At 33.9% G+C, this 24,747-nt stretch overlaps 1 protein-coding gene across 2 annotated transcripts; it reads left to right on the top strand.

Moving 5' to 3' along the window:
- Positions 1-13,158: 13,158 nt before the first annotated feature.
- Positions 13,159-19,830, top strand: LOC147401316 (uncharacterized). Of its 2 annotated transcripts, none has more exons than XM_086442540.1 (4): positions 13,159-13,710; positions 15,360-15,622; positions 16,254-16,974; positions 17,825-19,830. In XM_086442540.1, exons 2-4 carry the CDS (start codon positions 15,389-15,391, stop codon positions 19,696-19,698), a joined length of 2,829 nt encoding a protein of 942 aa, XP_086298666.1. In that variant the 5' UTR covers positions 13,159-13,710; positions 15,360-15,388; the 3' UTR covers positions 19,699-19,830. The 2 variants fall into 2 exon arrangements, with proteins under 2 accessions (XP_086298666.1, XP_086298667.1); XM_086442541.1 differs by having other exon boundaries at positions 13,160-13,710; positions 17,840-19,830.
- The last annotated feature ends 4,917 nt before the right edge of the window (positions 19,831-24,747 follow it).

A 24,747-nucleotide genomic window follows, 5' to 3' on the forward strand; every position in this document is an offset into this window, starting at 1 on the left:
AAATTTCACGCACGTAGTAGACGAGAAGCAGAGAGCATTTAAAGGCAAGGGACATGGAGGGAATTTTTTGCTTTAAAAAATGTGGGACCCATTTGAGTTTGGTCAGATTCGGTGACTCAGTCGGGGTTAAAAAACTGCGACTTCGAGAGGAGCTTCTGTATATTTACGGAAATATCCCTGCTTACTTGGATGAAAACTGCAAAAAGAAAAAGATAAAAAAAACGGAAAAGATGCTAGCATGTGAAACTCACGCATGGTTTTTATAATTTGTCTGTATTAGATTAAGAGAGCTGCCATTCGCACCCCGACTTTTACTTATTACACCCTAAATTAAAAATAAAAGAACTAAATGAGTGAGAATGGTGGTGTCAATGGGTCGGTTCTGGTTTGGTTCCTAAGGAAATTGCAATTATAGTACTTGTTGGCTTTGGATCCGGTTTCAAAATAGATGGAACCGGAATCACAAAAACACGGGTACCCATCAATTCCCATTCTCAAGAATCAAATGAGAAAAAAATATATTTTAAAACATTATATAATTCTTTTTCTTTTAAAAAACTTAATATATTATTTACAAAATTATTAACATAATTATAATTTGGTATACTAAAGGTATAAGTTAATGATTTTTTTTTAAATAAAAAATTATCTTATTTAAAAATAATAAATTCATTTTAAACTCCAATTGATAATTTATATGAAAATTGAAGAATTTTATATAAAGTGCATTAATTTTAAAATAAAAGAATACCTTAAATCATCTACAGTATACAAAGAAATGATCAAATAAATTAGTTGGATAAAACCCAACGGTTCTGATTTTTATTGGTTCGATTCCATTTTAGACCAGTTCTAATCGGTTTCAATAAAGGGAATTAGAACCAGGTTTTCGATTTCGATTCCGGTTTGATTTTGGTTAAATGGGTACCCATTGGCTAATTGAGAATTAGTAAGAGTTGGGGTGCCAATAGAAGCTCCCTCTCTCTCTCTTTCTACTAGATTTCTACTTTTGGGGTTTAAGATTTTTTATAAGCTTAATCATAGTTGTAAACTACTGAAATTATTTAATTAGAGTGTGATAAATAATTTAAAAAATGGGGATGTAATAAGTAAAAGTTGGGGTGCCAATAACAGCTCTCTAAATTAATAATTCTGAAGAAGGTATGTAAAAAAAAAAAAAAGAATAAATTTTTGGGGTTCCAAACATATTTCTCACAAAGGGTATATATTCATTTTGATATTTATTTCATTTTTATCCAAAAATGGATATCAATTATGTTTGGTCACCTTCCTAAATTTACTTTTGCTATGGACCTGAAAGCAAAAATTACTTTATATGAAGTTCAATGCGAAGGGATAAATACAAGTATCGTAAAATGATAGAATAACATATATCCATTTTGATAAAAATAAATAAATACCAAAATGGTTTTATATTTTTTTGATAAATATTTTAAAATTATATACCTGGATAGGTAATTTCAAAATCATTTAGGCCAATTTTGTAATTTTATCTTATATATTTATTATGGTCATGTTGGACCTGATTAATCATTCAATTATTGGAGGGGGGCAGTAGTAGACATAATACATTGACCTTAATATAAAATTAGACTTTTCTACCCATCAATGGCTTTCTGAAGCTCTCCATGAAACCTAATTCTCTGTTGTGGGTTCTGTTATTTTGAGCAGAGTTGATTGGATTCACCTTCACTTATGCTAACTTCTAACCTTGCATGCTTTTGGTACCTCAATTTTTTACTTATTAGACTCAAATTTCTTACATTATTTATCAATAAACACACCCTCCAAACATTACAAAAGTTTGTTTAAGTTATTACAAATCATTTTAACGCATTCAAACAACTTCAGCAAAATATTAACAAAAAAAAAAAAAAGAACGAGATTTCTATGGGCACATCCCAACTTTTACTTCTTCTCAACTATTAACAATTTTTGTTTTTTTTTTTTATCAATTTTTTTATTGGGATGTAATGAGTAAGAGTTGGGGTGCCAATAGCTGTTTAAAAAAGAAAAGTGTGCTCTTTGATAATGAACATGGGTGTGGTTGGACATTTTGCATTTTCTGGACCACACACACATTTATATTGGATTGAGATAGCGTGAACGTGATTACTCCTCTTGACTTGGTGACATAAAAAAGATTTAAAAATAAATAAGCCTCGAAAATGACGGCTACCAAACCGTCAAATCAAATGATGAAAAATAATTTAAATAATTTTTCTTTTCTTCAAAATTTTAAAATTGTGTTCTCCATGAGCAAATACCAACCATTCTATGTCTCTAAATTTAGAAAAAGATACTTACCTTATAGCCAATTTGATCTCCAACCGACTCATTCTCTAAAATAATATTCATTCACTTGAAAAAGCTGAAAAATGACGGAAACAAAAATATATTCCATTAAAAGAAAATGTCAAAAATGGATATTTATGAAAAAAATAATTTAGAAAAGCCTTCTAAAATTTTTCAAAATCTCTATATTTAGAGATGTGAATGATGATTTAGAGGGAGTTTCTCTAAAATAGAGACCAATTGGAGTTAAGTTGGGACGTCTCTATCTATAAGTTTAGAGTTTTTGGGACCAATTGGAATTGATATGTTATATTTTTAGATGCCACAGTTGGAAGTGTTATTCTTATTTCAAATGATTGATAGGTTGAGTAATATTTTATCGTTCTAAAGTCTGGACAAACTACGATGACTTTAAATATCGTAGGGTTATGGTAAAAAAATTCAAAAAAATCAAAGAAGAGGTGAACCGAAGGAAGAATAAGACACCATGGTTAATAAATAGTCAAAGATTGTTTTATTAGAAAATGATAGATCGATGAAGTAATGTAAATTGGATTACTACAATACCACTAATGAAGCGATAAATAATGTAAGACCTCTAGATAGTTAAACTCTTCTTGATCTATATTTAAAATTAAAATAATGAATGTGTTCAGAAAACACACACACACACATAAAAAAATTCATCTTTTGATCTATAAATCCTCAAAAATCATGCATTATTCTCCATTTCAATCCATCTCAAATGCACAGTTGAATCAAACCATGTATAAACCATCCTATTAAATGAGGCATGGTTAAAAGTATACGAATTAGAAAGAAAAACGCTAATGATTTTTTTATTCGAAAATTTTCACTCAATCTTGTAGGCGTAAAAAATTTAAAGAGACCTTATAACTCTTTAAATTATCAAAAAGTCCATGAAATCAGATTTGGCCTACACATTTTTAATTAAGACTTATTGATCCAAATGGACCTCATATGATTTGGGTTTGGGCTAGGGTTTTTGCAAATAAAGCCTATGATCTAAACAAAATTAAATGATCCATATATTAAGTATTGGGCCTTACACCAAAATAAATGAGTTTGGCTCAATAACAATCCATAGAATCCTTGAAATTTGCTTTTGACAAATTTAGCCTTTATACAAATTAGTTAAAGTTCTTTAAATTGGGGAATAACTGGAAAGTTAAATTATCTTTAAATTTATAAATAACAAAGTCTTCCTCAATTAAAGGAGATTTAAATCACTTTCTCTCAGAAAACAGAAACTCTTCATCTAGAAAAGAAAAAGTTTCTAAGCCCTCCTCCAAAGACGAAGTAAAATGCTTCAGGAGACTCAGACTCCAATTAAAAAGATTAAGTCTAAAGTCAATCTCTGGAAGTCAAAAAATCATTCTCAATTGATAACGCATAAAGTACAGAGAGAAGAAAATCTATAGAAGTCTCTATATAAGATCAAACACAAATAAAATCACTGTCAAAACAACTTTTTTGGTTGATCACGCGTGAAGCATGGAGAGAAGAAAGCTACACATACGTCACCATTTTTATTTTGTATTTGATTGTTAATCAGAGAAAAACACTAAGATTTGTATATCTTTTTTATCACAATCAATCAAAATCATTTGCGATCTTATTTCACGAATCTCGAGGTAGATTTGTAAAATTTATTGTCGACAGATCTATACTCGATCGACATTGTAAGGACACATAACCATTGATCTTTTCCTTGTGGATCCCAAAGAAAAAGATCTATGATTATGTACCCTTGTCATGTCAATCAAGTACAAACCAAGTGAAAATTTTCTAATAAGAAAATCACGACTCAAAGAAATAATGATGTCCATGGAGAGGGAGAAAGAGATCATATGTATAGACCTGTACTTATCATATGGTTTTATTTGATAATTCTCTACATTAGATATCTCACCGGTACCACGCACCATCTTATAGATACCATTGAACACCATTAATAATCTTAAAACAACTTTTACATTTTTTTATATTACTCATCAAAGATTTACTGAAAATGTTTCATTTATGTTTAATTGGAGATATATTTCATCATTTTAGTTTGTTTTTCGCAAGTATTATAATTGAGCACACTAAATTGGCCTAGCCAAAAAAAAAAAAAGGTTTTGTAAGGCTTTAAAGTTGTTGTTGGTGTGTGTGTGTGCGTGTTTTTTTTTTTTTTTAATATTGATAAGCCTAATTTTAATAAATCTAGTAATATTTTAATTTTTTTTATTAATAAACCTATTTTTAATAAATTCAATAATTCGATACAAGTGAAAATGGAACTCAAGCCTATGATATCATCACCCAAAAACTCTACCAACTAAGCTAGTTGGCACCTGCTCAGTTGTCCTAAAGTTAATGGTGTAGATCATATTTTAAAAATAAAAAAAATAAAAACCTTTTTTTTTTCCTCAATTCGAGGCATTGAAAATGGACTACCACCAAATTTAAAATTAAAATACAAAGTTAAAAATATATTTTTTGTAATTCTTAAATTTGTGTAATCTACATTGTGGCATTGGAGCCCTGTTTTGGTTTACAAGGATGGGTAGATCCCAAAGGAATATAATGGAAAAGGCAATTATTAAGACAAGCCTTGTGAACCCAAAAAACAAAAAAATGTCTCATCAGTGGAGCTACGAATTCAGTTTGTAATGCAGTGATTTTTGAAAATGAAGTTTGTAGCACCAGGTATGTAATTGAATTGAAATTCTCAAACTAGATTTTTATGATTAATTCTATACTTTTCTCATCCCAAGTTAGGAAGAATGGCAGGAGTGGAGCTAAGCTTTTGTTTATGTGGGGGCAATTAAAACCCTTAAAATTTTAAAAAATTCTCACAGGGGAAATAATGGTGGCATTTTTTTTTTTCCTCTGCCTCTGTTATCAATCATACAACCATATAAATCATTATAAATTTTAAAATTCTAGTGGGGGTAAGTGCCCCCACTGTAAATCCATCCTTAAAGAATGGTGTGGAAATGATTATTAGATTGTGGTAAGAGATTAGGAAAAAAAAACACTTCATACATTTTTCCTTCATTTCGAGGATGAACTTAATAACCTAGATTGGGAATGTGTTGATGATGGTATTGTTATAGACAGTAATGGCTAAGTATTGATAGATTTAAGCTTCCTTTTTAGTGAAACTACTGGCAAGGAGGCAAAATTTAGAGTTCCTTCAAAAAGTTTTAAAATTTTTATTTTTGAGCTTGTATGACACTAAACAAAAGAATCGTGATAATTTGACGCTCCCTGACTTGGCAAGTCACAGAATCATAAATCTTTGTCCTTGTGTATCCCAAAGCAAAACATCTACGGTTTTTGTGAAGGGAGTGTAAAAAGAGTGTCTAAAAAAGAGCGTCAAATTATCACGACTTTAAACAAAATTACAAAGAAGAAAGAAATAAATAAGGGAAATGTGAAAATGATTTTGAGTCCATGTCAATGAAGTGGAGACGACTGTCCAGGAATTGAACATGTTCTGTTAGGATTAGGGATGCCAAAGCATGAGGCCGAGGAAGCCTATAGCATTCTTGCCCTATTGAAATGATATAGATTTTATACATGACTTTTGCCTTGTTTTGATTTTTGATTTATTATTGTTTTTTTATGTACAATTAGGTGGACTTTCAGATGTTTTAATATTTATCTTGGATTTAATTTATTGATATTTTTATTTATTCTCAATTTTTTGTACAAATAAGTCATTTGTTTCTATAAGTACTTTTGCATTTTTTATTTGTATCCAATTTTTCGATTTGTAAATATGAATCTGGATTATATTTGAAAAATGTACATATTGTATTTTAATGTTCTCTTATTTTTTTTGATTGAATTTATTATCGAATTATTAAGTAATGAATCCGAACTCGAACCAAATTACTTGTCTACAAAATTATGTGTCCACAGATTCCCTTAATAAGAGTAAGCCTGCCAAATAGTAATTTTAAAACTCAAGTCAACACAATAAATTTTGAGTTGACTCAACTTTGTTATATTTGATGTTATCTTTTTTAAAAGATAAAAAAAGAATTATAACTTTAATATAGAGAGCTGCTATTAACATCCCAACTTTTACTTATTACACCCCAATTTCTTAAATTTTTTATCACATTTAATTAAAGCTTAAAACACACCATTTAAATCAGGGGTAGAACCATGAATTTTTTGTAATGGGGGCAAATTATGATTAATTGTATAGTTGAAGAACTTGAAGATGAATGATTTTAAGAAGAAATTCAGAGATTTTTAGTTAGATGTTGAAGAAAATGATATTTAGGTCATTTTCAATTAGTACATGAGAAGGCTCGATAGATAATGTCATTAACAAAAAATTTTGAAGAAAGACGGGGGACAAATGGGCATGTAATTAGTTGAAAATATAAGGTGTCTCAAAGTTCTGTGGGGGCAATTGCCCCCACTAGCTCTGCCCTTCATTCAAATTTTACATCAATTTAATCTAAAATATTATTGGTTAAAAAAAAATTGGTAATTATTTATAATTATGATTAGGTTCATATAAAATCTTAAACCCAAAAATAGAAATCTACAGAGTTTCAATTCGCAGCCCAACTTTTACTTATTCACAATCATTCACTTGTTTTCTTTGTAATTAATTGAGTTGTAATAAGTAAAAGTTGCGGTGCGAATAGCAGTACTATCAAGACATTTATCCGACTAATCCCAGGTCAACTCCTGAGTCATTGACTTAGTGGAACGCGCCAGAGGGCATCCGATCCAGTCGACTTTTCAAGTTTTAAAACATAGAGAAGTTGTAAATGATGCAGACATTTAATGTGATTTGGGCCAAACACTCGTTAGGTTAGTGGGCCCAAGCGATTTTTTCCACATGATATTTTCAGATGTCGGTATCAAATTTGCTACGTTGGTTCGAACCATCACATCAAAATTTCCGTGAGAACCAATAGGGCAATATCTCTATCGAACAAATGTTAGTTGGAATCTTAAGCTGCACCAAAGTACATATCTATTTGATTCATGGCCAACAAAGCACAGCGGCGTATGTTAGCCCCAAACCATATTTAGTTAGGCAGCTTTTGCTATAAAAAAAAAAAAAAGAGTACCAATTCAATACAAATATTCCATGCATGAGTACGGCTGCCACGTGGAGAGAAAACTGGTTATAAACGGTTACCTTATACAGGGTAACTGGTTATAGCCAGTCTTCCATTCACGTGGCGTGCTTATAAAAAGTGTAAAAAGACAGGCACCACTATTCAATCTTTGATGTTAAGTTGCTATGTCACATCGTGGGGCCCACAAGGTTTTCTTTGATGAGTCACTAATAGAAAAAGTTTGATGTACGTATTTTACATTGGATACTTCTCCTTAGAAAGGTAACTTTATAACAAGAACAGTTTTTTCTCACGTGACTTGTTAGAATAGCGTGTGAGGAGTGAGGAGTGAGGAGTGAGGAACTGATGACACGTCTTTTGACCTCAATCTTCTATTAGAGAATAGTTGAAACTGACCTGAATACCCTTCTCTCAGACATCTAGGAAAAACCCTTGATTTTTCTCTCCAAAATCGTCATCTACAACGTTTACGATAAAAGAATTTTGGGAGTAAATCCTCTATAACGTGTTCTTCCTATAGCAGTTTTAAGCTTGATCAAGGATTTTGAAAATCAACGGTCACAGAATTCTCAAATTTCAACGACTCAATTTTTTTGTTTGTTAATGTAGCATTTTCGCACCCATTGAAAAAAATTATAGGAAACTATACAAGAAAACAAAAAGTGCTACAAATGATTCACTCCCGAAAATTTTATCTTGTTAAAAGATAAGATGTGTAGGTTTTTATTAAGGTGTATTACGATAAATCACAGATCCAATCATATTTATAGAGATTTAAACATAATCTAATCTTATCGAAATCTTCAAGTAATCTAGTCCTATTTAAATCTATATCTAATACCCTAACACACCCCACCTTCAATCCCAAGATTCTATCTCATTTAACCTTTAAAACTCAAGAAAAAGATAAAATTTTGGATACAAAAATCAAAGATTTTCTACAAGAGATTGAAGATGAGATTAAAAATAATAAATAAAAGAATGTTGAATTTGTTAGAAATAATTTGTTCTAAAGGTCGAAGAGCTTGATATTATGAGTTTTGGAAGAAAACAAATCAAGGGTTTAATAGTTGAAATCAAGGATATTTAGGTCATTTTCTACTAGTTTATCATAGAAGATCCAAGTCAAAGAGCTTGTCATGAATTTGAAAACGCTAATGATTTTTAGATTTGAAAATTTTCATTCGATTTTTACTCGATTGATGTGGCAAGGGCATAGAACCGCTGGTCTTTTTCTTTATGTATCTTGAAGAAACAAAATCTATGATTTTGTGCCCTTGCCATGCCAGCCGCATACAAATCGAGTGAAAATCTTCGAGTCAGAAAATCATGACTCATTTGAAAATTTGGGGTATATAAGCAGGTGTTTGATAACTCTTGAGAACACGGCTTCTACTGCGTTTGTGTCTAAAAGACTTTTTTGAAAATCGAAATTATCATGTGATAACACTTTAAAAAAATGCTTTCAACATTTTTTAATGCCATTTGAAAAAGTGAGTAATAGATGTTTTTAAAATTTGCGTTTGCGGGAGAAGCGAAAGGCATAATAACAACTCAAGTGAAAAGACCAAAATAACCTAAAAAAACTGAAATTCTATCTCTATCATTCTTTATAACGAATACATTTCTTCCTTCGTCTGCCCTAATCAAGTCTGCACACGGGATTGTTTGTTGTTTCCATTAGAGCTTCAATTGATGGAGATTTTTGTCGTTGTGTTTGTCATTTCCATTAGAGCTCCCATCGACGAAGAAGGCATCTCCAATACATGCTATCGACGGCAGGATCGATGCCATCGAGCTCTATTCTATGACACGACAGAGTCGATTTCAGGATCTTCAACCATTTCGAATGTCTTTGTGAGGAATGGAAGCAGTCTCATTTCGTTCAATCCCTCCATTGGTTGTGGAGACAAAACTACCAAAGTTGAAGAAGACGAACAAGACCCATCACCAATACTCTACACCATTTCAATCTTGTCTTCTTTTACTCTCACTCCTTCCATGGTGTGCTCTCTTTTACAAGAATTGAGAGAGAGAGAGAGATTTATTTGAATGATTGATTGAGTTAAAAGATAGTAGTATTGGTTTGTTTGAGAGTTGGACTGGAGACGTGAGATGACTATTCATTTGAAGAGAGAAGAAAGATTGACAAAGAGATGGTCTGTGTCCATAAAATATGAAGTTCAAAAGGAAATTTCTTGAGATTTAAGTGATGTGCACATGCTATTGATTACATCTCTCACAACTATTTTCTTGCCATGTGGTATTGTTGTTTGTCCTACCTCATCTCTTTTTTTCTCTCAAATCTTTCTAGGGGGTTCTAAATTTGTCCTTATGAAGCTTAGGCTAGTTTAGAGATCATGATTAGGGGTGTGTTTGTCAATTGAGTCCATTAATCAAGTTCGGTCTAGCTCAATAGACCAAGGGTTAGGACCTTCATATTGATTCAGGTCGATTCAAGATATACCCAAACCTTAAATAAATTCTATTTCTATTGGTATGAGATCCTTAAAATCAGACCCAACCCTACAAATACATTAAAATAGATAATATTTTCTTGAATGAGAAAAAAAAATCGATAAATAGATAATTATTTATAAATGTAATAATTTTAACTTACTTTAGTTCAAATATATTTTCTTAAAGATATCCCTTTGTTAGTATTGAATTAAATTACTAATTTTATTATAAATACTATTTAAAAAACAATAAATTTACTAGTCGGGTATTTGATTTGGAGGAGATGCTGTCGAAATTTCGATAGAATTATAAAATTTATTTAAATTAAAATAATTATTTTTATAATTTTTAATAGAAATTTATTATATTTATATATATTTAGTGTAATTTTATATTTATTTGGATATTCTAGTCATTTTTATGCATTTTGGGTGCATTATCAACATTAATGGTATTTTGATCATTTTACCAGAATCTAGTAGAATCCAACAGTTGTATCAAACAATAATTATCAAATTCTGGTAAACAACGCAACACTTTTACAAGATTCTATCAAATAAGTTTTTCAGTGTTCTAGCTTTTTACAGTTGTTTCTAACAACTGGTTCTTACAATATAATCTGATAGTAAATTTTGGCAGCAGTATCAAACGTGGCCTAAAATATTCATCAAAACTTGAAAATATATCTCTGAAACACCCATAAATTTACAACAAAGTCCTTAGCAAACAAAAACATGCATATCATGTCAATCTTTAAATTATTTAGATACTCTTATTTATACCCAATTTTATTTTTTGGGATTTTGGACACTCATGGGCATTTTTATGTGGATGTTGTACACTTGTACTTACATATCTTTATAAATATATTCTAGATTTTGAACTAAATCACAGCCCTAGATCATTGGTGATAGAGAAAAACATGATGGTGATCAAAAAGAGATTAAATTAAAGATGTAACCTAAGATTTGATCAAGTCAGATCCATTATTAAAAGAGATTAAATTAAAGATGTAACCTAAGATTTGATCAAGTCAGATCCATTATTGTGGACCCCTTTTAATCAATGTCGGTGATATAACTATAGGAAGTCGGTGTGATAAAGTCTATGGGACTCTGCACACCCTCTCTTTCCTACCATAATTACTACTAAAACTAATAATTATTTTAGACATATTTTTAGGGTTTGTATGAGAATCCCAAAAGGCCAATTAGTTGAAGCCAATTCTGGTTTGATCTCTTAAATCCTGTTTAGCAACTTTGCGGGATCCACATTATTTGAACTTGACTTATACCAAAAAAGTGGTTCAACTATTTTCTTTTTCCCTCAAATCATGTCCAAAAAAGAAGAAATTGCGAATAAAAAATCATGGAAGGCTTTTCTTTTTGTTTAATGTCGAAACTGAATCAACTCTACATTTAAGAAAAATATTCAAATAGGTTTACAATTGTTTGTCAAACTAATTTGCGTAATAACTTGACGGTAATAGGTTTCCATTTCAGAGGAAAATGCCTTGTTACACATTAAATTGGCATACTAATCTCGTTTATTTAATCAACCTCTCATTAGATCTATTAAGAAAAAAACAGATCAATTGACCATGTTAGATTTGAGTAGAAAAAAATGCTCAATGTGCCATTACTAACATATTCATTTCTATGAGTTTTGCATTGTTTCTTCTACGAAATCACGTCAAACCTCAAACTCAATCTTTTATTTTTATGGGTAAGCTAGACTTGAGCCCGTGCCTTAAAGTTGCATTGCAATGTGTCAAACTAACTAAGCTATTAATCTAGGGAAGCGTTCGGAGGCCCTAAAGAGAGCCAAACATTTTTCCAAATAGGAGTTAGAAGTTTTGGAATGGGCTGATTTTTAGTAAGGATGATCTTTATGGTGAAGAGATCATCCTCACCAAAAACTAGCTCATTCCAAAACTTCTAACCTTAATTTACAAGTTGAAGAATCGTGAACCGTCTGATTTTTGTAAATAACTTTTGATGTGATTAGAAATTTTGGAATGAGCTGATCTTTGGTGAAGATAATCTTCTCATCATAGAGATCATCCTCACAAAAAAATCAGTCCATTCCAAAATCTCTAACCCATATATTGAAAAAATGTTTGGCTCTCTTTAGGGCCTCAGAATGCCACCCATTAATCTAAGCCTCGAACTAATACTTCACTATAGATGTATTTTGATAGTAAAATAAGAAAAATTCTAGCGTCAACCCACATTTGAGGCTCTCCCCCAAATGATGGTTGGGATGCTATGGATTCCCAATAAAAATATTTCCCTAGAAGATCAGTACTAATCTCCAAGAAATCAATATTTTTTCTCTAATCCGAATCGTCTGTTTGATAGAGAGTCTCAACCGTGGTTTGAGGTTAGAAAAGATATTCGTATTGCTAATCCCAATATTCAAGATAAGGTGGATATGATGATGAAGAGAAAAAAGAAAAATCTTGTCTCCGTTTGTGTGATGCTTTAAAAATAATTAATTAATATTAAAATAATGATGAATGCACGCTGTTGAATACGCGACTAATGTGACAAGGGCGCATAACTACAAATTTTTTTTATGTGTATCCCGATGAAGAAGATCTATGATTTTGTGCCCTTGCCACGTCAGCCGCGTACCAAAATAGCGTGCATGCAACATGCTTCTTAATATTAATATAAAACTTAGTCTAATCTTTATCATGAAAGGTCTTTGGGGGACTAAGGGGAATGAAGGACCAATTATGTGAAGTTACTCTAAACCCTAGGAATCCCCATCTTTTTCATAATCAGGTGGGACCCACAACACTATAATGTTTCGACAAAATTAAAAGTAAGAAAATTAAGATCAGATTACTTGTTAAGGAAAGTTTTCACTTTTATTATCAAATAGTTTTGGAGATTTTTCTATGGGCGGTTGTGAAGAAAGTTATGAACTTTGTGAAAATTACTTAATTGGGTACATCATTTATCATAATTACAAAAACAATAAATAATTGTTTCTTGTGCATGAATATAGCTTACTTATATATGCCCTTAATTTAAATTGTCTTCCTCTCTCTCTAATAAATTAATTAAATAATTACAAAAATTATTTAAATATGGAATTTCAATCGAAGGATAAATACCCATTTTTATAATTATTTTAAAAGATATTTCTCCAATACTATAATTTTTGAAAAAAATTGATACTTTTTTGTAATTCTCTTCTGTTTGTTTTATTCTTGTAGTAAAGTGTGGGTGTTTTAATTTCTGAACCTAAAAGGAAGGAAAGTGGAGAGAATCCAAAAAAAAATACTCATTTTCCACACTTAAAGTTCAAACCAACAAATAAACAAATAAAAATGAAGAAGAAAACAAGGAGAGATTGAAGAGCAAGGAAGGAAAAGCAGAGAATAATAAGAGACCAGATGTTGACGTATTTCGTGTCTCTGTTCTTGGAAGGTCGTTGGTTTGTGTGGAGATTTTCTTTTCTCGGATCTTTCCCCCTCTCTTTCTTTCCCTCTCTCACGCAAACACCAAGAGACTCTGCTGCACCAGATCCAAATCACTCTATTATTTCTTCTTTATTCAACCTTAAATGACTTTCTGAGATGCTTCAATGGCGTTGCAGAGATACCCATTTCGTTTATTTTGCTTTTTGAGACCTCGGTTTCTTCTTTTTGTTGATGCTTCAAGTACGGGCTCATAAGTGTGAATTAATTTTCATGTAGAGAATTGGGTTTCTATATGTCGTTGTTGGGTTGTTGACTTTGTGGTTTTTGTTGAATCCATGGTGGATTTCTGAAGAGATTTGATAGAGAGGCTGTGGGTGTAAGGTAAATTTACGTTTTTTTTTTCTTCCTTAATTACTTCTACCTATAGATTCTTCAATTTTGGTTGTGGGGTTTAATGGATTTTCTTTTTGTGATTTGTTTCATTGGGTTTTTTAATTTTGGGTCTGCTGATTTGGGTTGTTGGTTTTATGCCCTCTAAAAAAAAAAAAAAAAGAAGAAGAAGAAGAAGAAATCCTATTATCTGGTATTTGTTGAAGGATTATTGATTTGGGTGTTTGGATTTTATTGGTTCTTTAGTTATTATTTTCATTCTTAATGTTCTCCTTTATGGATAAGTTCAGATTCAATATTTAGATTTTTAAAAAAAAAAAAAATATTGGAGCTTCCCTTCCTGATATCTAGAGAGTAATTAATATTTAAGCTTTTTTATTTCATACATTTTGGTCATTGTATATCTCTCTGTCTTGAATTATTCTAAAACTAGGTTTTGTTTAGATGTTGAGATTAGGAAATTATATTACTTCTTCTCTTCTCTGACATCCTGTCTGAACTGCTCATGGGATTTTTTTCCCCTATAATTTACTGTGATAGATTATGTTTAGATTTTTTTACTGCCTTATGTTGTTGAATTTCTTGTTCTGATTTAATTACTTGAATCCCTAATTTGGCACAAGTGTAGAAATAATTGTAGTTCAATTGAATGTGGGCTCATTTAAGAGTCTTAAAACAGGTGAATTAGTTTATTGAGTCCTTTTTGTTTTAGCTTCAAGATCTGTTTCCCAGCGACAATGGGTGTGGTGCCTTTGTGAAATATTATGCTCTTCAATTAGCCCTATCCATTCTACTCTTCAAAATTCAAACTTTCAAGTTTATAAACCGTCCGTCTCCTACAATCATCATATTAAGAATTTTTCTGTAAGCATTTAAATCATCTAATATTCAGGAAGACAAAGATGAGCCTTTAAATTTGCTGGTCTGCATTTTCTTTTTACCTAATCATTGGTCATTGACTTGAGGCATTGGTTCTCATGAAATTACGTGTTATAAATCAATGCAATAATTTCTCAGCATGCATTTTCTGATTCAGTAATTGGAGAAAGGTGCATTCGGCATTTTTATTAAGGAACCATAACCTTCCCTAAATTCAAATTACTGGGTATGAATATTTATTATTGGAATACCATTATTTGGATTTGAAACTTGAAAGTTGGTAATATGTGTTAGCTACCTTAATTTTTTTTCTTTCCAATTTTAAATTTTTTATACAAGTTAATTTTATGTATATGGGGCTTATGCTTCAAGGCTTAAGTCTCGTGACGCTAGTTGTTCGAACACCTTGCCTCGCACCTTAGCATCTAAAAACATTGTTTTCTTTGGTATGAGAATATTTTGCATGTTGAAGTACAGAGTGACTATGCTTTCATTATGTTCGAATGCCTTACTAGATTCGTCTCGTACTTTGTTTTTTATTTGTATAGATGTCCTTTAGTTGGTTTACACTGCACTCTTGTCTAACCTGAGAACAAATTCCTTTGTAGTCTTTGAATGTAACTATTTGTCCATCTTTTCCCTTGAAAAGCTAGTATTTGCTTTGACTTAGCTTATTTATTTCCCTTAATAAAGCTGAAAAGAAATTTTTTAGTAATTCTATTTGATGGATTTTAATATTTTCTTTATGTTAATGTTTCCAGGGGGGCATTTTCTTGGGTGATTGGTAAATATGGGAACAAAAGTACAGAGTAAAAGCCACTTTCAGGAATATTTCTCCATGAGGGATCTTAATGATGAAGCTAACGGTGTAAGGTGGCCCCTGTATTATGAAGATAAAACATTGCAGAGAGGACAATATTACAACAGTTTAGTGCCAAGGCCTGCTAATGATGGATATTCAGAGTTTGATAAGGAAATAATGAAGCAGACAATGCTTAAGCATGAGGCCGTTTTCAGGAATCAGGTATGCATACTCTCAGCTTTCTATGTCCATCTATGAGATTGGATTCTTGACATCTCCATGACTTCAAATTTTAGAAAGCTCATATGTAGTGCATTTTTTCATGTTTTGGGCTGCCTGATAGCATAGTGATAAGGTCGGGGTTTGGATATAATTCGGAAAGAGAAAGCTTCGGCAAAAGTCAATAAAATCGGGAAAACATTGGATAAATTAAAATTTTTTTTTATAAGTATAAAAAATGAAAAAAAATATTTCCTATATTAAATGCTAAAATAACACTTAAAAGATGTTAAAAATAATGACAATCTATGATCTTTTAAAAAAAATCGTCGATTAAATCATGATTAATCATGATATTTTCAAAAATCAGATTTTTTTTTTTCAAAAAACTTGGCATTTAAAAAAAATTCATGATTTAATTGTCAACTATTAAATTCATGATTTAATCGCAATTTTTTGTCACTATACCTGATAGAGTACTTCATCTTTGATGGATAGAGTTGCTCGAGTATTCTAAATGAATTTCTGTAATTAGCAGCCCTTTGCTTGGCATAAGTTATGACTTGATCAAGGTTATTGAGTACCTAATTCAGTTTTCGAACACTTCACCAATTAATGTGTTATTGTCATCCAGGTATCTGAACTCCACCGTCTTTATAGAATACAAAGGGATTTAATGGAGGAACTTAAAAGGAAAGAGCCTTACAAATCTCCAATGTCACTGGAGGCATCACAATCAAAACCACTTTCATCTCAAATGCCATCTGAAGATTCCCAAAGGACAGGGCACGCTCCAAGCATTCCGTTGGTTAACTCTCCTTGTAGTAGACCATCTATTTCATTTACTGAAAACATGCATTCTCCTTTGAAGCTTGTAAGTGGTGGCATGCAATCTGATACGAGTCCAACCCAAAATGGAGGTAGTTTTAAGGACTGTGAAGTGTTGGAGTCCAAATTCATTAAACTTCCAAAAAGAACATTTGACCTTCAACTTCCAGCAAATGAGTATATCGACAGTGAAGAAGAGGAATGGATAAAAGAAGAAAAAGATCCTCTTAAGAGAAATTGTGGGGTTGTACCTGAGAGTGACATGAAGCAGTTTCTTGGCAGTTGTAGAGGTGATTCTTCAAAGTTCGATTCGTGTTTACTGAATAAACACGGTTTGGCCGACTTGAACGAACCCATCCAGGTCGAGGAGGCAACATCTTCAGCACCTGTTAAAATGAATACGGGCTTCCTAGGTTTGCCCAAGGAATTTTTCCAGAACACCCAGAAAAGCTCGGATAATGGAGCTCACATTAGCGTTCAGAATGAGGGTAGCAAACGAGAATGGTCACCATATAATCTTGAAGCTGGTAAGGATTCTTTAAGTTGCATCGAATTAAACTGGCAAAATTAATATTTTACTGTCTTTTGTTGAGTTTAGGAAAATGTTTCAATGACTAGGATGTCCACAAAATAAGTTGGAGAGCCAACCATCTCTCTCCATGTGGCAGGGGGAATGGAGCTATTATTTTATCTGGGTTGTCCCTTTGTTTTGATATGTACATAATGAGAAGGGGAACTAGTGAAGTCACTTGTCAGGTCCCCACCTGCCACTTGTCATGATTTGGCCCAACTATTTTATAGGGATGATTCTTTCACCGTAACAGTGCCTGCTCTCTTAGGCAAGAGTAGTACTAGGATGGGTGACCTCCTGAGAAATCCTCGTATTGCACCCTTCCCACTTTTAGTAAAATTATTTGAAATTTTTTTATTATTTTGAAGTGCCAACTTAGCTGAGTAGTAAGACGTGTAGACTGTTGTTTCCACGTCCTAGGTTCAAGCCCCTTGAACTCAACTTCATTTGCTAATCACTAACCCTATTCCTATAAAAAAATTACAACAGAAAAACTGTTAAGTCTTCTTTTTTAAGATTTAGCATTAATTTGCATATAGCGAGAGACTACTTTGATATGATGTGCATGTATCCACACAGACACGCACACACATGTATAGCTCAGTTCTCGGCCGAGGTAATAAGTCTGCTTAGGGACAAAGCACCAAGTCCAAAAGATTTTAATTTTTAAGGATTTTTTTTTTTTTTTTTGAATTCTATGTCATGATACAAAATGTTGAAATGGATTTGTTGACTCCCTCCTGTGGACTTTCATCTTTTGGTTTATTTGAACTATTTCTTTAGAACTTCTGATTTCATGTGTCCAGTCTTTCACTCTACAGGACAAAGTAGAACCAACTTGAATTCTTTTCCTCAAGGTTTGTATTCAGAGAAATCTCCGTCATTATCCAAACCCATACAAGCTGCCCTTAACAAACCTCGTGAACTTCCAACATTTCTTCTGGCTGATCATACTATGAGAGAACCATGGAGCAAGAGTGCAATTAGTGGCATAGAAATCTCCAAAAGAAGTGAAGGCCTCCACAATTATAACTTTTCGGGACCAATTGAGGTCCCATGTATACCCACTCCGTATCCGGTCATACCTCTGGATCAATTTAGTAGTAATTTGAGATTGAACTCGAGCTTTGGAAGTGAAGTATCCTATCAAAATGGATTTTGTCATGGCCCCCAATTAGACCCCAAAGCATCACTTGTTCACTTCCCTTCGGTTGGCTTTAGTTACCTAAACTACAGCAACGACAAATCCTCAGCTTCTGAACACTCCGAAATTTTCGGTCCCACAAAGTATTTTAAGGGTCCAGATTGCATCAATGTGAAGTTGGCCAAGGATATTAACTTGAATCTTGCCCTTCCAAATGGTTTTCAACGAGATCTTGTGATGATTGATGGAGAAGAGAGGAATGAAGACCCACCGAGAAGTTTGCCGTGGCTTAGAACAAAACCAGCTTGTAATGATGGACACACAAAAGAAAGGGATGGTGTCACTCCATGTTTTATTCAGGATTCTCTGACAGCTTCATGTTCCCGTGACGCTGAAGACAAGACGATTGAGCTTGGTAAGTGTCCAAGTAATAAAAGGATTTTTGGGTTTCCCTTATTTGAGGAGTCTGATATTTCCAAGAACCGAACTACTCTTATTTCACCTTCCAAGTTGCTTCAGAGTTCTGAATCAGAAGTCATTCAGAATGGTGAAGTCGGTGCACTTAACGTTGACTTGTCTCATAAAGAAATTTCTGGTTTTAGAAATCACATTAATTTGAACTCATGTGCCGATGATGATGAAGCTCCATCAACATGGACTATTCAAAGAGACACAATGAAGATTGTACCTGAGATAGATTTGGAGGCCCCTATAGTTCCTGAGACCACGGATGATATTCCTCGTGTTGGAGAATCTATGGGAAACCAACTCGAGATGACTGTCCAACCATCACTCATTGATTTGCCAGACACATCTGGAGAACTTGTCAGAATTGCGGCAGAGGCTATAGTCGACATTTCATCGTCCGATGTTCATAATCAATCAGAGGATGACACGTGTCACCGATGTGAGTCTCTGCATTGGTTGGCAGAGGTAGTTTCATCGTGTATGGGTGATTTTGATGACCCCAAGGAGGAAGTAGACTTGAGGGGAAAGATCAGTGGTGAGGAGTCTTCCCCCGATGAGATTGATTACTTCGAATCCATGACACTGAAACTTACCGAGATCAAAGTGGATGAGTACACAAAACCTTGGGAGCCAGAGAATCAAAGTGAAGAAATGGGTGACTCTAGATGGCCAACTCAGCGTCGAAAGGGCCAGAAAAGGGGAAGGGGAAGGCAACGAAGGGACTTTCAAAGGGATATTCTTCCGGGCCTTGGTTCTTTATCGAGGCATGAAGTAATGAAAGATCTCCAAACATTCGGAGGGATGATGAAAGCTAAGGGTCAGCCATGGCAAATCAGATTGGCCAGGAGTGCAGCTAGAAATGGTTGGGCACGGGGAAGGAGACCATCACGAGACACTGACCCCATTGTGCCAGCAATCACAATGTGCTCGCCGCCAAGGCAGGAACCTAATAATATTGAACTTGGACTTGAGGAGGGGAGCCTAAAAGGGTGGGGGAGGAGAATTAGACGTCAACGATGTCAGAGGTATGCCGTTGGTAATCCTTCAATCCCTCTTACCCAAGTATAGAGAGGCCTTGTCTTGTGATTTGGTATATAATGTAGGGGAACACGGGGAGTAGAAGGAATTGTAGTCGTGAACTATGAGGATTGACTTTGTACATTTCTTCTTATTAGCCCAAAATTGGGTTCCATTTGATCATGTGTCTAGTGTTTACAAGTTGGTATAATTACAGTAATTTTTCATAAATAATCAACATAAATTCTTATGGCCAATTGATCAAATTTAGGCTATAAAACTATAATTGTGAGCTCCAGAATAGCGATTTTCGGATGCCCCCCTTCGACACATACCCCATCACAGAACTGTACACCATTTACCTTGGGATACATAGAATCATAAATCTTTTTCTTGTGCATCCCGAGGCTACAGTTCTGTGATGAGAAGGGGCGGGGGGGGGGTTGTGTGTGTTATGTCAGAGGGTGTCAGATTATCATGACTCATATTTATATTCTATTAGTGAAGAAGCCGAGGCTGGTGTTCAAAATAATATTCTTTACAATCCAATAGTTGGGATTATTTAATTTGATCATCAGTTGTTCACAAATGTGAAAAGATTTGATCATCAGTTGTATGATTTGTTTAAGGGTCTGTATCGTAGGCTGGTGGACCCAGGTATAGTATGACTGCTGCCAATCAAATCTGCTCGTGATTGGATGATCAGATTGATATTTCCTTGATGGGACCGAAATCCAGGTTTTTATTTATCCAGTAAAAAAAGCAGTCCCACCAGCTTAATTATCTCCTTTGCAAGGCATCGCACCATGAATACTGAATAGACGGTAGAAGGTGACAGAATAAAGAGATCGCAGCGACAGAAAAGAGATTACAGAACGAGCATGGGACATTTGAATCAAGTTTTAACCAAGAACAATCAATTGCTCAAGCTCTCAATTACATCGACCCTCCATTCAAGTCATTCACGGGAATAGAACCTTTATCTGTATCGGAAAAGAGGGATTATACCTATTAAAGGTTGGGAGGAGAGCCGACAACGATCGGTCTTTTTTGAGTGAACTAGAAAGTGTTTTTTTTAGTTATCTTAATAATGGGTTTAAGAGTGACAATCGCTACTATGATCGTTACATGTATGATACTAAATATAGTTGTGCAAGTCTACTTTGCACCTGGTGCATTGAGAAGTGATATCATTTCTAGAGCCACCCGGCTTAGTTGCGCCTGTTCTTTCATGGTTTTTCTTTAATCATGGGCGATGAGTTTCGATGTATTGGGTGTATCCATATTTATAGAAGCTTTAATTTTCGTTCTTATCCTAATTGTTGGTTCAATTTTTGCATGGCAAAAAGGGGCATTAGAATGGTCTTAGCTCCTTCCATAGTCTACGCATTTACAAACCCAAAGGACTTTTCTAATGAATTTAACCAAGTTGAGATGAGAAGTAGTGAACCAACTTATATACGTCAGTGTACTTAGATGCTTTCAGCAGTTATCCGCTCCGCACTTGGCTACCCAGTGTTTACCATGGGCACGATAACTGGTACACTAGAGGTGCGTTCTTCCCGATCCTCTCGTACTAGGGAAAGGTCCTTTCAATACTCTAATGCCCAGATCGGATATGGACCAAATTGTCTCATAACGTTTGATTTGCACGTGCACTATGCTATTTTAGGTAAGATGTTAGATTGGTCCAGAGTAGACTTACTCCCGTTTCCAAACATCTCCTAAAAACAGCATCTAAAACTAGGACAAAGAGTGTAAAATGTTACACGTAATGTACCTCAGCACCTCTCCTCCCACCAATCAAAAGAGCTCAATTTTAATCATGCAAAGGTGATCGTGTACTATTAGTCTCTTTCTTGACCATATGTGAGAAGGACCTTTCGACCTGATCTAACCTGACCATCACATTTCTTATTTGGGTTATTTACAACATACCCCTCGGAATTTTGATTAATATTTGAGATACCCACTGCATTTTCAAACTGATGACATACCCCCTTGGGGCAATCTTATCCTTGTTTTCAATTCCAGTTGTTGCCAGAAACCTTTTTATTTTCTCTCAAAATCCCTTGGAAAACAAAATCATCAAATAGATCAAAGTTTTTATCCTAAAATAGATGAAGTCCTTTTCCTTTGTCTAAGATGTGCTATTTGGATAGGAATGTATATAATATTATTCTAAAAATAAGTCATGTTTAAATCTCTTTACGTAAAATAAATAAAAAATGTTATTTTCTTGAAATTTTTTCAAATATTCTATTATTACATAACCAAGGAACAAGAAAATGAAATAAGAAAATGCATAATATATTAAATGTTCTGCGAAACAATTAGATGTTAGTAAAGAAAATAGTGTATGCCTCTTAGTGATCAGATCCTTCTATTAGGGGTTTTACTTCCACTCCTAAAGTCCATATCTTTGGGAGCTAATCCTTTTATGACTCATTAGAGAGTATAGGAAAATATATAATCAACACTTCCCCTCATCCACAAAAGGTGGAAAGATTCGAATCCATGACCTATACGAACCAAAACAATCTGATACCATGTTAACCAACCAACTATTCTAAAAAACCGATCTCTTGGAGAAGGGGAGAACTATAAATATGAGAGGGTCATAAGGCTTAACTGGTGTATGACTCACCCGACAGTGGAGGAAAATATGCCCTCACATTTTCAAACCCTACTCCCAAATGTCGGAAATCTATCCTATATGAAGAACCTTGTTTTACCCACCTTGTTAATTACTTTGTCTTAAAAACAAAAAAAAAAATTGGTTGTTGTTTATTAATTTAAAAGCAGTGCAGTAATGAAATATTAATGATTATTACAATTAGAAAGAAACAATGATGTAATAGTATAAACAACTAATATATATATATATATATATGAACAGCGTTATTACGACCCCCTTTGCGACCCCCTTTGCGACACACCTTTTTGTCTTATATGGGAAAAAATGTTTGGAATGGGCTGATTTTTTGTGAGGATGATCTCTATGGTGAGGGGATCATCCTGGCAAAAAATCAGCCCATTCCAAAACTTCTAGACCGTCCGATTTTTGTTGAAAAATTATAGACCGTCCAATTTTTGTAAATCAATTTTGATGGGGTTAGAAGTTTTGGAATGGGATGATTTTTTGCCAGGATGATCCCCTCACCATAGAGATCATCCTCACAAAAAATCAGCCCATTCCAAACATTTTTGCCCATATAAGACAAAAAGGTGTGTCGCAAAGGGGGTCGCAAAGGGGGTCGTAATAACGTGACCCTATATATATATATATATTTTTGATTAGTGTAATATATTGATAAAAGAGGGGGGCAAAGTACATGGAGGCTGAGGCAGTCTCTTGAAGAACAACAAAAACATGAAAAGTAAAAAGTCAATGATCACATAAAGTATTTCATCTAAAAACAAAATTGTCAAAAGTAATTCCCGCAAACTCTATGTTTTGTTTTGACCAAAGATACAATAGGCCCATGATCTCCAAGAAGCCACCATGAAAGCTTCACACCTTACTATTGAACACTTTGTTATTTCTCTCGGTCCACACCTCCCAAGCAATGGTTGAGGGAAGCATAGCGCAATGGCAGAGGGAAGCATAGCCCAAAGGAATCTTTTCCTGGAGGAGAAAATTTTACTGTCCCACTCTTCTAACAACGAGGAAAGACCCAGTTAATATGGAATAGAGCAAGGAACATAGACCAAATGTAATAAACATAAGAGCAATGAATTAAAATATGGTCAATAGATTCCCCATCCTTCAAATAAAGGGGGCAACAATTTGGAGTGATCCAACCCCAAACAATCAAGTTATCCATCGTAATAATCCTCCCAAAAGAGACCAACCAAAGAAAAAAATCAAATTTTTGAGGGAACTGACTTAGACCAAATGAAGTACCCCGAGAAAGATCACTAAGCAAGAGGGATGAGTCACCTATGAAAGGATTTGACAGAGAATCTTAAATGCTTAGCTTTCGTCCATTCCCACTTGTCATGTTCGCTCTCGTTGAGATGAAACGAATGCAGGTGATCAAGGAAAGATGTCACCTCTGTTAGCTCCTAATCATTAAAGTTTTTCTTGAACCCCAGATCTCAAGTTAAGCTGAAACCGTTGCTAATCATACACTGCTGTATCGAGCGATTCTTTTTCAAAGAACAGACGTACAAGGATGGAAATTGAACTACTAGAGGTGATGCGCCACATCAACTATCCTACCAGAATCTGATTCTGTCCCTTGTACTCATTTTGAATCTAATCTCTATTTTGAAATCCCCACTCATTTTTAGAATCCCCTTCCAAACGCTACACCCATACGAGCCTTTAGCCTCGCCACTATACCAGCCTAGTCTCTTCTTCCCGTACTTGGCCATAATAACCCTCCTCCATAAACTACCCCTTTCCTTGTTGAACTTCCAAAGCCATTTTTTGAAAAATGCTCTATTAGCTAATCTAAGACCCATAATTTCCAGCTTTTTGTTCTTCCTAGGCATGCAAATAACCTTCCATCTGACCAGGTGGTACTTCCTCCTACCACTCGTATCATTCCACAAAAAATTCCTCACGAGCCTTTCCAACCTAATTTCAACAGACTTAAGTAGCGTGAACAATGAGAGAAAGTAAACTGAAATACTCGTCAAAGTGCTTTGGATCAAAGTAACTTTCCCTTCTTTAGAAAAGTATTTGGCCTTCTACATGCTCAACATTTTCTCCAATCTCTCAATCACCCCTTCCCAAATTGTGATACTATTGTAGGGTGTTCCTAACGGTAAACCCAGGTAACACGTGGGTAAAGTATCATACCCACAGTCCAAAGTTGCGGCCATCAAATGTATATCATTCACATCTCCTACACCAAAAAGTCTACTTTTCTGCAAATTGATATGTAATCCTGAAATAGCCTTAAAGCAACATAAAAGAATCCGCAGTACCTTCACCTGATCTCTTGAATGGTCTAGGAAGATCAGTGTGTCGTTTGTAAATTGTAAGTGGGAGATTAGTGGGCCATCATTCACCTTAAACCCCGACAACTTACTTAACTCGACCGCTCTTCTAAACAGTCTACTCAAGGCTTTTGTTACTATAAGGAACAT

The sequence above is a fragment of the Akebia trifoliata genome, chromosome 5, assembly GCF_017979445.1.
Source record: "Akebia trifoliata isolate Shusen 1 chromosome 5, ASM1797944v1, whole genome shotgun sequence".
Classification (NCBI taxonomy): domain Eukaryota; kingdom Viridiplantae; phylum Streptophyta; class Magnoliopsida; order Ranunculales; family Lardizabalaceae; genus Akebia; species Akebia trifoliata.

Excerpts from the sequence above, each read along its gene's own strand:
- LOC147401316 (XM_086442540.1), top strand. The coding sequence starts at position 15,389 with ATGGGAACAAAAGTACAGAGTAAAAGCCACTTTCAGGAATATTTCTCC. Across the intron at positions 15,623-16,253 it reads AGGCCGTTTTCAGGAATCAG|GTATCTGAACTCCACCGTCT; the intron begins GTATGCATACTC and ends ATTGTCATCCAG. Across the intron at positions 16,975-17,824 it reads ACCATATAATCTTGAAGCTG|TCTTTCACTCTACAGGACAA; the intron begins GTAAGGATTCTT and ends TCATGTGTCCAG.